Source organism: Acipenser ruthenus, chromosome 1 (assembly GCF_902713425.1).
Source record: "Acipenser ruthenus chromosome 1, fAciRut3.2 maternal haplotype, whole genome shotgun sequence".
Taxonomy (NCBI): domain Eukaryota; kingdom Metazoa; phylum Chordata; class Actinopteri; order Acipenseriformes; family Acipenseridae; genus Acipenser; species Acipenser ruthenus.
This window is the reverse complement of record NC_081189.1, coordinates 100,774,619-100,792,555: the sequence shown is the minus strand read 5'-3', so window position 1 is coordinate 100,792,555 and position 17,937 is coordinate 100,774,619. Positions and strand designations below refer to the sequence as shown.

The 17,937-nt window shown below is 37.0% G+C and overlaps 1 protein-coding gene across 1 annotated transcript in view; it reads right to left on the bottom strand.

The window, feature by feature from the left end:
- LOC117421409 (adhesion G protein-coupled receptor A3-like) overlaps positions 1-17,937 on the bottom strand; it is a 43,931-nt gene that overhangs the window by 4,046 nt on the left and 21,948 nt on the right. Inside the window, exons 4-14 of the mRNA XM_034035813.3 lie at positions 15,254-15,325; positions 14,269-14,340; positions 13,900-14,060; positions 13,420-13,633; positions 12,968-13,132; positions 5,209-5,410; positions 4,637-4,786; positions 1,831-1,992; positions 1,117-1,320; positions 797-1,004; positions 139-347 (exon numbers count right to left, since the gene is read on the bottom strand). Of these exons, the coding sequence (XP_033891704.3) occupies positions 139-347; positions 797-1,004; positions 1,117-1,320; positions 1,831-1,992; positions 4,637-4,786; positions 5,209-5,410; positions 12,968-13,132; positions 13,420-13,633; positions 13,900-14,060; positions 14,269-14,340; positions 15,254-15,325 (1,819 nt within the window). The remainder of the gene's footprint in view (positions 1-138; positions 348-796; positions 1,005-1,116; positions 1,321-1,830; positions 1,993-4,636; positions 4,787-5,208; positions 5,411-12,967; positions 13,133-13,419; positions 13,634-13,899; positions 14,061-14,268; positions 14,341-15,253; positions 15,326-17,937) is intronic.

Sequence of the window (17,937 nt, the reverse complement as noted above, 5' to 3'; positions counted from 1 at the left end):
CAAAATGTTGCATTGTATTCTGGTTTATGCAACAAAGAAAAAGCAATGCTGAACCATTAGTCTCCAGGAACGAGTAATTTGCTCTATAGTTAAACTAATATAGCCCTTTTCTCTACCTTACTGCAATAGCCTGCTTACCATTAGTACTGCATAATTACAGAGGGAATTGCACTGGATAGTGGTGACATTGTCATCAGAGTAGAGAATATGGCAGCCATCAGATTCCCAGCCTCCCTGTCCATTGAGAAGGCTGAAATTCCAGTTTGCTGCCACAGCGTCCATTCCATGTGCAATGTGCCGCAGGGTCACATTGATAGGATTGAACAGGTTTTTCAAATCATGACCATCTGATGAAGAGGCAAGAATATGCATCGGTGCACAATAGAAACACAGAGTGCAACTGTGCAAATGCTGAATGTGCCGGTTCCAGAGAAAGTACAAGATCCTATAGGCATTTCCTTCAGGCGTGTGGCACTTCATTGACAGAATTAAAATAAAGAACACAGCTAAAGCAAGATAGCCACCCCCGAGTACACATTTGAAGACATAAGGGTATTATTCTTTTGTATTTTCAAATACTCATCATAATGTGTTACTTCTGCCTTGCAAAAATGAACCTGCATATTAAAAAAAGGCAAAGAAACACACTGCTAGATTTCTAGCAGCTTGTTAGAAGAAACATATAAATCAAGGATGAATAATATTATTTATATACATATATCATTTTTAGCTGCCTGGTTCCTAAGTTCCTGAGAGGTATAACGCAAAAGGAATTTTGGTAACGAACCAAACCTACCTATCTTTGTCAGGATGACAGGGGTTGCCACGGTTCTCCTCTTGCCATGGTCAGCCAGTGCTGTTGAATTCCCTGTAGCTGGAAAGAGTTTACCATTCCTAAAGGCAATGAGCTGCAGTTTGTAAATGGCATCCTCTGCCTGACCCGAATCATCTTGTTGGGAGAACAGAGTTGAGGGCAGCTGTACAGAGGCTTCCACAATTGTATTCTAAAAGAATTGAGAGAATCATTAAAGATGCGTGCACTTGTAACACATGGGCATACAGAAATGGTGTGTTTTAACATAAAAGCAGAGGCCATGCCAAAGCTGCAAGGCCTACCTTGAGCGCCAGGCTGGATAGTGTGCTGGTGACATTGCATTTAAAGCTGAGCTGTTTGTCAAAGTTAATATCTGGATCTCTTCTTCCAAATTCCCCCAGACCTATCCGGTCTCCAACAGTAACTTTCTGGAACACAGTGCAGGTCATCCCAGTGAAACTGCTAGACTTGATCACATGCGCTTCCAGGGCAATGTTTGAAGAATACTATTAAAAGAAAAAAAAAGGATGGAATGAAGCTATACAATACCGTCATACATTTTTAGGACAATATTTTTTAAATATATTTCAAATCCTGTGTATAGCATGTACATTGATCTGCCGTGGGTTGTATTTTTTCTATAACATGTACCTCTTGTATGCTACCACACCATAAGATTAAATCAAAACAGAAGCTATATTTTGGTTAATAAAACATTTGGATACACCTGTTTGAATTAATAACCACAGAATTGTGTGAACATAAATCTCATCTTCTGCATTAGAATGTAGCTCTGTATGGAGGTTGGAGAAAACAGGAAGAAAAGCATATATCGGTCTATATTTTGTATTTGTTTTATTTTATCTCTTAACGATTAAATCATTCTGGAAGAATTTAAATATTCACGAGTCATGTCAAAACACTTTAAAAATCAAATCAATAAGTGATTTGTGATTAAATGCTATATCAATATCTGTAAAGTCAGGGTCAATGGTAAAATATAAATCTTTTCCTACCGTGGAATAAACCTGAACCCCGCTTGCCAGTCTATATCTGGCGATCCTCTGCAAGCACTCCACTATCCTAGTGCAGGCCTTAGCTTCCCTCTGAGCCATCCACAGCACCCGCTCATCTGCCAGCATGATGTTACTAGCAATGTCTACCATAACGTCTCCAAGCTGAAAAACAACAAGCACTGTAAGAAGCAAGGTTTGCACCTCTAAAATAGGATGAACTAAAATACTCACAGGAACATTTGTTACTTGTTTGGGTTGACACTTCTACTTATAGCTAGTTAAACATCATGACACCCAATCCAAAAGTAAAACAGCCTAATATGTTTGTCTACTTATTTTATTTCCGAGTTTAAGATTGGAAGTTTCAAATTTTGGATGATGTGGTAGTTTTCTTATCAAGTACCTAAACAGAACTTAAATAAAAAGTCACAACTGGAAATATGCACTTACTGGACAAAATGTCAAATCACATACTGCTGTAAAACTGAAATAGCTACAAGCTGGAGCTGGCAGTCAAGATATTTATCAGTTGTTTGAACAACTGGGGGTCTACTGCCACTAGGACTGGGAGCTGAATGCAATATAAAAATCAATCCTGTTTGTTTCCATCAGCAGCAGATCCATCTCAACACTGTTTTAACTGGGACACGGACAGTCCAAGCCTCAAATACGAAATGAGAGATTCTGGTCTGACCCAGTTACTGGATAGTAGAATTTATCAAATGTGAAAGATACCAGAGGTGGATTTTAAACCGTGGATTGCGAAACAAAAAAAAACACACCACACACAACGAAACGATTAGGGCTGTGAATTACACAGGAAAATACTGCTAGTAAAATATTAGGAGGATGGTGAATTAATTTCACCAATTCTATGAAAAAGGGATACACAAGGACCATCTTTGACCTTTGTGTAATATCCAGATGCAGATTGGACTGATTGCAAGCCAATTTGATATTGGAATGAGGATGATCGAGTTTTATAGACCGATAACATGGCATTCTAAAAGACCCTTTTTTACATATACCGTAGCAGGCTTACGTTTAAAAAAGTACAACCTCAAAATAAACTTTCCATATTGCCCCCTTCCTCCGCCCTTTACAAATGTCACATTTATTCCACTAATGATAAAATTGAACTGAATCTTAAATGGAACATTAAGGCATACAGCAACCACACATGCAGTTTCACAGCAAGAAACTCAATACATTTCAGAAATCCTTGAAGGAGTACCTACAAGAGATTAATTTATTCCATCAGCTCCATAATGAGATCAGGTAGTTTGTTTTCAATTTCAATAAAAATGAAATATGAAAACTGCACACAGTTCTTTGATTTAGACATCAAATTCTGCCACTTATCTGCAGCTGTCACCCGGCAGCTCAGCGTTTGCAGACTGCATACAGCAGCTGTCAAATAGAGACCATCAGAGCAGCAGGTAATTATTTTTCTATTTTTGTCCCCTCCAGCAATGCTGTAAAAGTGCCACAACTTTATATACATATGTATTTTACTATAGATCATAGCCCTCCATGTCAGTTCTTTAAAAGTAATGGAGAACAAAAAATTAGCTTGGACTGTTTTAGAAAACTGTTTCTAGAATTGACGGGTGGTGTAATTGAGAAGCTTAAAATACCCTATTTCCTATCCATCCACTTCCTCTAGCTTCCTATCTTGCATAAGATTAAAAGCATTGACAAATAAATATTTGCTGTGTTCCAGACAAGCAGTTTTTTGATGCAGGGTTCTAGATTGCATTAAGAGGCACACATTCTAGGTTGCTGCACCAAAAAATGCCATTCATGATTTTTTAAAGAAAATCCATATATTAAATTTAAATAGATACAGGAATGGGGTACAGTATTATATCTAGGGCAGCTTCATGATGCCAAGTCATAGAACACTTAGCAGTATACATCCATAATGTTTTAACTATATACATATTTATGAAATATTATCCGCCAACATTCACAGACCTAGCACAGAAAAATAATAGTTACCATAATTTCTCATTATCTATCCATCTACTGTTGTGGGGCTGTCATAATAATTGCACATACAGCAATCTACCGATTAAAACAATAGGAATTGCATTTCAATCCTACTGCACTGAAGCAGGGCTCCACTATACAACAAGCTTGGAGTTTCTCAGTATTTAAACACCGAGCAAAGCAGATTCATTCATTCGAAACCAAAACAGCATTTGCTCCAGTGCAAAAGGCATAAACAACTAATGGAACATCATTCTTTTGTCACGGTCAGCTGCATACATTCCCCTCATGCTCAAATAATTTGCAGTGTTTAATTGTTATGCGCAGTTTAGGCATTTTAGAAACAAACACCTCTTCTCTTCCATCACAATTTTAATTCCCAAGTGGTAAACGACTCTCTCCAAAATCTACATTTGCACAGGTGCTAGACAGAGCTTCAGTTTCCCTTCAAACCGTGTCTATGGTAACGGATGAACCTTGACAACTACAATTTCAAGTATTTATTTAAAAGTATTTTTGTATAAACCTCCTAATTTAAGAAGGTCATTCTATATTTGCTTTATAACAATTTTTCGTTTTATATGTTGTATTTCGTATTTGGGGAAAAAACATAGGGCTCTAAATATAATCCTTTTCAATTGAATGGAACGGGATTACTTGCAGCTGTTTGGATCATGATGAAGAACAATGACAATCAGTGACTATCTATATAAATTTAATAGATCCAGAACTGTAGTTTAAGTTGTCAAACACAGTTACATACTACATTCTGAGAGAAAGAATCTTGCAAATACTATCGGAAAAACTGACATACCTCTTTGTACTTCTCTGCAAATCTTCCAAACTTTTCAATCAAATCAGCCACAAAGATGACATCCATCTTGTCAGAGAAGTTTGCTGCTTCCACAGTATAAGCCAGTAGCTGCCGTGCTGTTGTGACAGCATTTGTGAGGTTTATAGGCATCTGCAGAAAGTTGTTTGAAGTTTATAGTTGAATAGTCTATTCTGTTTATAGTGTATTCTGGATCAAAGCTTGTTACTGGTTGAAAGGATGCAGGCCAATAGGGGAAGCAGCTAATTCACAGGAAACAAGCTATTGAACTGGTGGGGTCAACTTCACCCACCATGTGAAATGACCCAGGAAGTGCAAAACTCTAACAGCATGGCTTGCAAACAGAGATATCTAACTTAGTAAAACAGACATGTGTTAAAATGAAAATACCTGTTTGCTAAAACATGTGTTTCTGTCAAAACTGCACATTTGAAAGCTATAAAGGAATGGATGTGCACTGTGGAGAAATTGTTGAAGCTAACTATTTTGTTAGCTTCAATTACTTTAAATAGTTGTTTGTGCAAGATTCCTCCCCCTCCCCCATAAAGGTTTACCTGGTTAATTATGTACAGCACATGGGTGACATCATTTTCATACTGACACCGGGAGTAGTCTTCTTCTGCCCAAAATCCACCACGGTCACATCGGCGCCAGGCCCTTCTCTCATCAGGATACCCACCAGGAAAAATCCCACTGCCTGCAGAGTAGCGGGCACAAAGGTGGTACGCAGTGATGCCTGAAAAAGTCCTCGGCCACCTGGAAGTAGTTTTGTTTGTTTTGGTTTTTTCAATTATTAAAAAAAAAAAAAAAAAAAAAACCACCACACACACACACACACACACACACACACCTACCTTTGACAGACATAGTGTAGCTCCTTCCTAGTAGCTCTACTGAGTATAACTAATTCAATTGTTCAGAGTTTTTTATTCTTATTTATTGCATTTATATAGTGCATTTTACACAAAAGTAAAATCAAAGCACTGTACAGTACAGAGCAGAAAAAAAGACCCAACCACAATATATCTGTATAGCATGTAACACATACAACTGCCACAATCAGACCTTTTAAATAACAGTATACACAATACCAAAGCAGCAATTTTAACGTTACATTAAAACCCACCAAGATAAGAATGCCATTTTGTAAAAGTGCGTTTTTAATCTCAACTTGAAAACTGTTACGGTCCCATCTTCCCTGACAAACCAAGGAAGAGCATTCCACAATTTAGGCGCTCTACAAGAAAAAGCCCTACCTCCTGTGTTGCTTTTGTTGACCCAAGGAATAACCAGCAGACCTGCATCTTGATCTCGGAGTGTGGTTTGTAAGATACGGGGTCAGTAACTCCAGCAAAAAACCAGGTGCTAATCTATTTCAGGGCCTTGCATGTTAACAGCAGAATCTTAAAATCAATTCTATACTGCACAGGGAGCCAGTGTAAAAAAGGTCAAAACAGGGAAGAAGTTCACTTTTCCTGGTTTTAGGTCAGAATTCTAATGGCGGTATTATGAACAAGCTGCAAGTGGGACACCACACATTTTGGGACACCAGAAAAAAGTGCATTACAATAATCAATTCTAGATGAAACAAAGGCATGCATTAGTCTCTCTGCATCAGATACAGAAATAATTGTTCTCAGTTTGGCTATATTTCTCAAATGGTAAAAAGATACTTTAGTAATTTCCCTAATACGACTCTTAAATGATAGATCAGGATCAAAGATGACCCCCAAACTCTTAATTTCTAGTTTAAGATTTGATGAGAGACTGCAAGGGTTGAGCTCATGTAATCCCACATTTCCTTTTAGTTGGTTCTGTGAGCCCACTAGCATAACCTCTGTTTTATCTGACTTTGACATTGGAAAATTCTGTGACATCCAATGCTTGATGTCTGTAAGGCAAGTAGCTACTAACACCCAGGCAGAAGAAATTTCTAGCTTTAGGGACAAATACAGCTGGGTATCAGCATAGCAATGGAAGTTCACTCTGTGTCTGCGGATAATGTCACCTAGCAGTAGCATATATAACAAAAATAACAAGGGACCTAGAATGGAGCCCTGTGAAACACCACAGACAACTTCAGATAATGCCAATTTTACCTCCCCAATAGACAAACTGAAACCTTTAAGTTGCCAATAAATCTAAATATTGCTGGCCGTTTTGGTTTGGTTTGCTTAAAATAAAAATAAAAAAAGCAAATTACATACTTATGAATGAAGGACCTTTTTAGACTTTCAATTGTGAGGAAGGGACTTGGGTGGTCTAACATTTTGTAAAGGATATGCCGAAACACTTAATTTTTTTTATGAACAGACGAATAAAAATCAAATGCAAGGAGAGTCTCAGCACTTATCCCTTCCTGGATTCACCCTCTGCTTAAAGAAAATGCAGCAGCACATTAATAAGCTCTTAATTGTGCGTGAAAAAATGGCTTTGGATGGGTGCCTACTTTTTGGGCTAGTTTTGGGCATTTGTGCAGATATCATATTTGGATATATTTTGAATGGTTTTAAAGTCTTAACTAAACAAAATACTAAGCTATGATACACAACCCTCAGTGTTTACATCACTGCTGCTAAACATCGTAACAATATCTATGGAAATGAGTACTGCTATGCACTGCATTATGGATAGCATATTTCAAGCACGCCTGTTAACGGAAGATCAGTCGAGTTATACTGGTATAAAGTATATAGGAAAGAGTGGGAGTCTGATCTTGAATTAAAACATGGAGGGTGTTCAGTCAGCATGTCATAGTTTAATGAAAGTTTAAGACCTTGATATTTAAGTTCATACATAAAAAGGATGTATTTTTTATACATCTTTTTTGGATATATATCCTCTGCACACAGACCTGTCATCAGAATTCAGGTTGGTTAGATATTCATGTTTTAAAGTCAGTTGTATCTATATGCAATATAAATAATAGGGTAAGCAATTGCATTTTGAATTAATAGCTGTGTGGCTTTACTAGTCGCTTAACCCTACAAAATGTCCCCCCCTCCCCCACCACCACTTTGAAGACCTTTGCTTACACAGTTTAAACTGCAGTAACCTATATGACTTCTCTGTTACCCGTAGCAACAGAGTGTGTGTGTTTGAGTCCTGATAAATCGAAAACCTTAAAGAAAATGTAGTAAGAAACTGGAAAATACAATGTTTATTGGGCTACTTTTGAGCTAGTTTAGGCAACATACTATTGAGCTACTTTTGGGCTGGTATTTGGTTGACTTTGGGCTACAAACTTATTTTAAATTTCTGGCAACCCTGCTGACAATAAGTCCCAAGTCATACCCCTGCAGATAAGAGAATGCCTAATTGCAAGGAAAAGGAGGGATTTGGAGAGTATGAGGAGTTCTTTTTTTAATTTAAATTTTCCACATCATGTAGCAGAACATTCACTAGACATCATGCCAATAATAAAAGCTGGTGCAGTGACTCGTTACGCTTTACACTGAAGTGTTGACCTTCTCTGTACGGACAGTAGAGGGGACACTGTGGTTCTGATTGGAAAGAGGGCTCACTTAATATTCAATCTATTACACATCTTTGCTTTCAGAAAAAAAAAGCACATTACATTTTTTTTTTTTTTTTTTTTAAATAAGGAAATTGCTTCTTATATTATTATTGAGCTGATGAACTGTAAACATGGCCTATTTAAACAAAAGAGAAAAAAAAAAAAAAAAGGATCAGCTTAACTGTTTAAATTCAATCAGTAAAGGTCCTGGCTTACTATAAACACTACAAATACCAAGCATGACAGGGAGGAAGCCATCTGTTTAGTTTGTAATTTTAAACATGGTGTGCCTTCATTTTTCTACCATTTATAATAAAACCCTGGCCATGAAAAGCAACTAAAAAGTAAGCTTACACATACATACGTAATATATATATATATATATATATATATATATATATATATATATATATATATATATATATATATATATATATATATATACACACACATACACACACAGAGTGCCTTGCAAAAGTATTCAGACCCCTGACCAATTCTCTCATAATAATTGATATACAATAATTGATTGAGTTTCAGTGTTTTAAAATAAAATATCAAACAGAACGAAATTTCAATGTACCATTTGTAATTCAGTAATATGAGAGAATTGGCACAGTAATTATATATATATATATATATATATATATATATATATATATATATATATATATATATATATACACAGTATATATATACAGTACTGTGCAAAAGTTTTAGGCAGGTGTGAAAAAATGCTGTAAAGTAAGAATGCTTTCAAAAATAGACATGTTAATAGATTATATTTATCAATTAACTAAATGCAAAGTGAGTGAACAGAAGAAAAATCTAAATCAAATCCATATTTGGTGTGACCAACCTTTGCCTTCAAAACAGCATCAATTCTTCTACGTACACTTGCACAATGTTTTTGAAGGAACTCGGCAGGTAGGTTGCACAAAGTCAGGGATTTTGTAGGCATATAGTCAGGTGTATGATTAAACAATTATACCAAACAGGTGCTAATGATCATCAATTCAATATGTAGGTTGAAACACAATCATTAACTGAAACAGAAACAGCTGTGTAGGAGGAATACAACTGGGTGAGGAACAGCCAAACTCAGCTAACAAGGTGAGGTTGCTGAAGACAGTTTACTGTCAAAAGTCATACACCATGGCAAGACTGAGCACAGCAACAAGACACAAGGTAGTTATACTGCATCAGCAAGGTATAACTACCTCTCCCAGGCAGAAATTTCAAGGCAGACAGGGGTTTCCAGATGTGCTGTCCAAGCTCTTTTGAAGAAGCAAAGAAACGGGCAACGTCGAGGACCGTAGACACAGTGGTCGGCCAAGGAAACTTACTGCAGCAGATGAAAGACACATCATGCTTACTTCCCTTCGCAATCGGAAGATGTCCAGCAGTGCCATCAGCTCAGAATTGGCAGAAAAAAGTGGGACCCTGGTACACCCCTCTACTGTCCGGAGAAGTCTGGTCAGAAGTGGCCTTCATGGAAGACTTGCGGCCAAAAGTCCATACCTCCGACGTGGAAACAAGGCCAAGCGACTCAACTATGCACGAAAACACAGGAACTGGGGTGCAGAAAAATGGCAGCAGGTGCTCTGGACTGATGAGTCAAAATTTGAAATATTTGGCTGTAGCAGAAGGCAGTTTGTTCGCCGAAGGGCTGGAGAGCGGTACACGAATGAGTGTCTGCAGGCAACAGTGAAGCATGGTGGAGGTTCCTTGCAAGTTTTGGGCTGCATTTCTGCAAATGGAGTTGGGGATTTGGTCAGAATTAATGGTCTCCTCAATGCGGAGAAGTACAGGCAGATACTTATCCATCATGCAATACCATCAGGGAGGCATCTGATTGGCCCCAAATTTATTCTGCAGCATGACAATGACCCCAAACATACAGCGAAAGTCATTAAGAACTATCTTCAGCATAAAGAAGAACAAGGAGTCCTGGAAGTGATGGTATGGCCCCCACAGAGCCCTGCTCTCAACATCATCAAGTCTGTCTGGGATTACATGAAGAGAGAGAAGCAACTGAGGCTGCCTAAATCCACAGAAGAACTGTGGTTAGTTCTCCAAGATGTTTGGGCCAACCTACCTGCCGAGTTCCTTCAAAAACTGTGTGCAAGTGTACCTAGAAGAATTGATGCTGTTTTGAAGGCAAAGGGTGGTCACACCAAATATTGATTTGTAGATTTTTCTTCTGTTCACTCACTTTGCATTTTGTTAATTGATAAATATAATCTATTAACATGTCTATTTTTGAAAGCATTCTTACTTTACAGCATTTTTTCACACCTGCCTAAAACTTTTGCACAGTACTGTGTGTATATATATAGTACCAGTCAAAAGTTTGAGTACACCTGCTTGAAACCAGGTTTTTCATGATTATCTATGCTTTTAACTGTATAAACTTGTCTATAAAAACACTTAATATTTCATTATATGATACATGTACTTATATAAACTGATAATCATAAGTGAATTTCATTAAATGAAAATGTAAATCTTGTCAATTTCAATGAAATTATTATTTATTTCTTAGCAGACGCCCTTATCCAGGGCAACTTACAATTGTTACAAGATATCACATTATTTTTACATACATTACCCATTTAAACAGCTGGGTTTTTACTAGAGCAATCTAGGTAAAGTACCTTGCTCAAGGGTACAGCAGCAGTGTCCCGGATCTGGGATTGAATCCACGACCCTCCGGTCAAGAGTCCAAAGCCCTAACCACTACTCCACACTGCTGCCCTAGTGGTCACCCAAAGCAAGGGGATTTCAGTTAAAAGTCTGAAATGTGTATAACACGGTGTTAGAACACTGGCCTAAGTATAAAAGTGTCTTTGTTAAATGTTCTCCGAGTTAACTAGCATGTTACCTAATTAACCTTTTGTCACCAATTATTGTTAACAGGTGAGGGTCCATGATTACTATAAAATATAGGTAGCATAGGCACAAGTTTGTCATTCCAGAATGTAAGAGAGCAAAAAATGGCAAAATACGCTCAGTTAAGCAAAGAAAAAAGATTGTAATTACTTTAAGAAATGAAGGTCAATCTTTAAGACAAATCGCAAGAACTTTGCAAGTGTCTGTAACTGCTGTGGCCAAGACCAAACGCTTTGAAGAAACTGGCACTCGTGAGGACCGAACAAGGTCAGGCAGGCCAAGGGTGACCTCAGAATCAGAGAACAAGTTCATTTGAGTAACAAGTCCGCAAAACCAGCGATTATCTGCCCCTGAAATACAAGCTCAGCTAAATGCTACTAGAAGTACAGATGTTTCAACATCAGCTGTTCAGAGGAGATTGCGTGAAGCTGGCCTAACTGGAAGAATTGCTGCAAAGAAACCATTGTTGAGTGCAGAATAAGAGGAAGAGACTTGCCTGGGCCAAAAAACACAGAAACTGGACGTTTGAGGAGTGGAAGTCGGTCTTATGGACCGATGAGTCAAAATTTGAAATATTTGGGTCCAACCGCCGAGTATTTGTAAGACACAGAGAGGGTGAGCGCATGAGTTCTGCATTTGTGGTTCCCACTGTCAAGCATGGAGGAGGCAGTGTCGTGGTCTGGGGTTGCTTTGCTGGTGACAGAGCTGGTGATCTTTACCAAGTCCATGGCAAGCTCAACCAGCATGGCTATCATAGCATACTTCAGAGGCATGCCATTCCATCAGGATTAGGGCTAGTTGGGCAGTCCTTCATTCTTCAGCAAGATAATAACCCGAAACACACCTCAAAGTTGTGCAAGAACTATCTGGCGAAGAAGGAAAGTGAAGGACAACTCAATCTAATGACCTGGCCTGCCCAGTCTCCAGACCTCAATCCCATAGAACTTGTATGGGACAAACTGGACAGAAGAGTCAAAGCAAAGCTACCCACAAGTGCCCTACATCTCTGGGAATTGCTGCAGAAGAGCTGGGAAGACATGTCGGGTGATTTCCTGCTGAAACTTGTTAACCGAATGCCTTGTGTTTGTGAGGCTGTTTTTAAGGCAAAGGGTGGCTATTTTGAGGAATCCAAGATTTTAGAGACAATTTTCAATTTTCTTGAACATTGCTTTGATACTCCTTATGTTTTGTTTTGTATATTGTAACATGTGTTTTCATTTTCAAGTATTTACAGAAACGTATACGACGTAAAACATTGTCAATTATGGAAAAAAACTAGTTTCCAGCAAGTGTACTTTTGACTGGTAGTGTGTGTGTGTATATATATATATATATATATATATATATATATATATATATATATATACACACACACACACACATACATATACACACATATACATATACACACACAGTAATATACAAAAGAATATTATATTATATATATATATATATATATAATATATACACACACACACACATATATATATTTCCAACACTTCAGCCTACCTACTTCCTATAATTCATTTTTTTTAAACGTACTACTTATTCTAGAACGTGCCCCGTTCCAGGAAGAGTATGCGAGAAAGCATGTTATGTACTAAGTGGTTTAAGCTTTCAGATTGATCCAAAATTCCTGTTTTGGTGAACACTGGAGTTTCATGTTTTGTTAATTTGTCTAAGACTTGTGTGTATAAGGCTACAAATGCTTTATCCCACCTAATTAGATTTTAGAAACACTCACAGCTTTTTGTACAGTAGTTCGTGAAATCTGTACCCTCAAGGTCTGTCTCCCCTCAAATTTAATTTGGTGTAATAAGGAGCATGTGAACTTGTGCCTGACTGATGTGGCGAATGCAGGGCAGAAATACAAACCGATGATTTTTCCACCTGCTGGTACTGACCTAAAATTCCCCTTGTTGTTGACCACCTTCTCCGGGGGACAATACTGAGCTGAGCTCTCCAACACCACGATGTGAACTGTTCTTGTATTGTTCCCACGACTTGTCCGCACCCGGCACTCCCAGTTCCCAGTCGAGCCACTCTGGATATTGGAAATGGTCAGTTCGCTGCAATTCAATTATTATTTTAAATGACAGCAAGGAACAGTCATAATTTCTTCATTGTTTATATAAAAAATGAACTATTACATTTGAAGTTGCATTTGCTGTATACTCAATGTATGATGTCTATATTGCAGACATTTGCAAGTTTATGCAAGGTTATTCTATCAATCCAGTATCTTTCAGACATGCTCAGGTGTGAACAAGCTACAGGTTTGTTTAAATGGATATAAAAATGTTGCTTAGGTCACTAATCCTAGCATAAATTTCCTAAATGAAATGTTAGTTGATACCTTTCAATCAAGGAGCAGTTCTGAACCATGCTCTTTTTGATGAAAATGCCCTGGGTCACATTTGGTTCCACCATTTTGCCATCTTGATACCACAGCACCTGCATATCCTGATCGATATAGGAAACCTTGCATTGGAATGGGAGGCTGTCACCCTCAAACACTATCTGTCGATGAGATGGCGTCATCTGGAAAGAAGGTATCTCAAGGGGAGCATCTAGAAAGAGAAATCAGTGAGAACAGAAATCTGCAGTAAAATACCAGTACAGGGGTTTAAATGCATGTGCACCAACAGAAATACAATTACAAAACATGACAATACCATTGTGATAGTTAGGATGACTTCTCGGTTAGACCAAATCAAGCTGGAACAACATTATAAAAAGAAGTGGTCTATTTGATCTAATCTGCTTTAAATTGGAGAGTATGAGGTTACACACAACCTGGTGCCCATCAATACTATGAAAGTAAACCATCTCCTACCACATGTCAATAGCTCTGGTTTGACGTCAGTCACAAGCTGGCTCTGCAAAGACCTCGGATAGGAACACCTGCTTTCACGCACACATATACTTCTCTCCTTCAGCCATCGAATCAGCCAAACCAGATTGCAGTCACAGAGCAGAAACGGTGTCTGGAACTCTCTGCAAGAAAAAAAAAACAAAACACCCCCCATTAAAAAAAAAAAAGTTTAAGGTTTTAAAAATACCGTGGCAACTACAGCATGAGTTTCTATTACACGCTTCAAAAAACTTCAACTAATGAAAAGCAGTATACTTTAAGAAGTTAACAAGCATAATTAAAGTGCATAAAACACATTTAGAATGGATTAATAAATCAAAAGTTACTTACAGAGCCTTGAGTGAGCCAAGACTGTCAAAAGCACCTTGTGACAAAGAAGAAAACTTATTCCCTGAAAGGTTTCTGAAAAAAATGAATACATAAATTGGGTATTGCTTGAGATGGGGGTGGGGATTTTATTATATTTAACTGAGGATCTTTTCACAGTCTCTTAACAGGTGCTGTTAAGCAGCTGAATGGCTTCCAATCAATATTTTTCATGCTCAAATGATGCATACTTTGTGCGACACAATGGAGTCGTGTCTTAAAAGGTGATGGGGAGAGAGGAAGAATAAATTAACAGCTGGGTATTAGCATCGTCTTTATTACATGCAGACAAAAATCCTTCCAGCCAACACTTTAAACCTAAAGGTTTTGTTTAAAATACCTGTGGCCACGGTCCAAAAAAAAAAAAAAAAACACCCTTGCATTAATAAATAAATAGCATGTAGCTTTGGGAGAAAGAGACTGTGACCTGTTTTTGTTTTAATGTAGGACAATGTAGCTCAGGATACAGGAACCACTTTGTCATTAGTAGCTGGTGTTATAAGGTATTTCTTAGCAGGGCAGTCCGTGTTCAGTAGGGGTTAACCTTACAAATTTTCTGCAGCGACGTTTAAAGTGGTTCACATTTGCACCTGGTAACTATTGTTGTCATCTCGGAAATTGTAAACGTTTATATAGTAATGGGCTGGAAATTGCTTCAATATCTTTTTACATGAGGAAGCTTGAATCTGGCATTTCTTACAGAAATATCAAGTTTCCAATCAAAAGTTAACCTGCAGTGATATGGTAAATAAATAAATAAAATAAAATAAAATACATAGAAAAGGCTGTGCTCACATGTATATAGCAACTACAGCAACCAGTAAATCGTATCCCGAACACCAATGGCTATGTCAAAATATACAAGACAAACAGTTATTGGGGTATTAGGTATTCTAAAATGATAATGTAATTTTTTTATTATTTTTTAAGTTATCAAAACTGTACTCACAGTCGGAGAAGACTCTGGAGACCTTTAAACATGTCCGCATTAAGACAACCAATTTTGTTATTAGACAAATCCCTGCAAGACAAAAACAAGTTTCAAACAACAACATTTAATGGAAAGTATTGAGTCTGAGGATTAATAACTGAATGATACGGGCCTCTGAGGCTCCACGTGGATATTGTCTGCAAACATACCAATATCACACTGCTTCTGTTCTTATTTTCTGTAGGATGGTTTGATTGTTGTTTAATGAAAAAGTAAAATTTGAACCCTTAATTCCACCCATAAAAAAAAAACCCCAAAAAACAAATCCATTCTAATGACACCGACCAAAAACACAACTGATTAATATTTATGACCTCCAAATAATCTCATATCAGCTTTACAAATTAACATACATTATATATATATATATATATATATATATATATATATATATATATATATATATAATATATATATATATATATATATATATAATTCCCTTTTATTAACAGTAGTTTTATTGTGTATAAGTTCACTTGCTTTTTTCTCATCACCGAGATATATTTTGGTTTTGTGATTTGTAACTTACTTTTATGAAAGACCAAATAGGAGTCTGACCAAAGCTTTTTTTTTTTTTTTTTTTTTTTTTAAATATGCTTAGTTTACTAACATATTAAGATTGTAGATATTTATGCATAGTCGCTGGCATGTATTTTGACTTAACAGTGGAGGAATTTACTGTATGAAGCCATCGTTTCTAGTGGTAAGCTTTTTGATTTGCTAGGTCTTGAAGAAATCTGGTTAAAAATTCTGAAGGGGTGACATCTTTAGCTCCAGGGCATTGCTAAACACCTGCACTACACAACAAATCAGTGCTACATTCGCAGTACATTCAACTGGGTTGATCCAAACACTGCTTATAGCAATTTCAGATCTCTTTCAAGGTTATTAAATAAAGCACTAAAAAAAAACCTAAACCAACCAACACATTGATTGCCATTGTCAGGAGTAAAACACGACTGTTCAACATTAATTCAAACTTATCCAACTTTCCTATGATAAAGAGCACAGGTTCAGTCTGACCCTTGACTATCTAAAAAGGTGTGAAGTGCAGACCTCCAATTTAAGACACTGGTTTTCTCCCAAAAAAAAAAAAAAAAAAAAAGAAAACACCAACACACAAACACACCACCACGATCTAGTGCTCTATCTGTGCCAATAAAAAAGACACACCCTCAGCCTTTCTGTAAAATAATCGTTTTTGAATTGAATTGATGAACATTGACAACAGGCAAACTGAATCAAGCACATGTTTTCTTGTAAAACACTTCAAGCACTGCGATATGTACACAGATATTCCTTACGGCAGTTAACTGTGAACCAGTACCTTCATATGTTCACAAAGGTGCTTCTTTGAACAGAGAACTACTAAAACTTTCTGGTAAGAAACAGTTCTTTAAAAAAAAAAGTAGCGAAAAAAAAAAAGAGCAACATGCCAAAAGTTCTGAGAGAAATCTAATGAAATCTTTTGAAGTTCTACGGAAAGGATTACAGTGCAGGATAAGGTTATGGGCAGTGTTGTAAAGCAGATTAACTGCAAAACAATTTCTAAAAAAAAAAAAAAAGTCTAGATAACTATTTTTTCATTTCCTTTTTTGAAAAACAAAACAAAAAGGGTTAGTGTAGTTTTGTTCTTTTATCAAGACTGCATTAAAGATTTTCAGAATGGGTATCAGCTCGTATTTCTGCTCAATGATGTAAATACATTCCAGCTCTGGCTTTATGACAGGTTATTGTAAATTAATCTGAAGTGCATGCCCACATCTGGAGCGGTACATAAAAGAAAAGCCAGCCATGTGAACTAAAGCATGCTGATGTAGCTCTAAGCAGCTTGTGCAATCAACCTGATAGATGCATTATCATTCAGACAAGAATGCAGAGTTCTCATTTTTGTATTTGGGAACATTTTGTTTGAATTGCAATTGTAGGTTTCTTTAAGAATACAAAATATGTTCCAACAATAAGATCACCCGCTACGCATGCCAGCATCAGTAACACACTGTCGGTTATGGTGAAAAGCATACAGTGTTCACTGCTGCTGGTGCTCAACACCTATAATATGGCAGGTCGGCATTAAACCACCAATCAGTGTAGCACCAGCGCTGATCAGCAGCCAATCGCAAGTCAACACCACAACTAGCACACACACACACACACACACACACACACAGGTATTCCATTGGTTTGTATGAAATGTCCGTGCCGATATCTTTTGAAAACAAGCCTCGACAGCCCCATTAGCACTGTACTTAAGTACTAGAAAAAATATTTGCAGAGTAGTTAACTGTTGCTACAACCATGATTAATTTATTAATGGTGTTTTAATTAAATTATACCAAATTATGTTCTTATTTACAATGAAGGGAAAACATAATACATGTTTTCATTATAAGCATTTGGGTGACACAGTTCCCTTCATTGTAAATAAAAACAGGATTTGGTAGAATTTAATTCAAATGCTATTAATAATACATGAATCATGGTTGCAGCCAATAGCAAGGGCTGAATTTCTCTACTTGAGAAAGGATTTTTTTTCTTTTTTGTGGTGCACATTAATCAGTGTATGGCACAAAACAAACAAACAAAAAAAAAAAAAAAACTACCCTTACTCAGTTTTACAGACATGCGTGTTATATGAAATT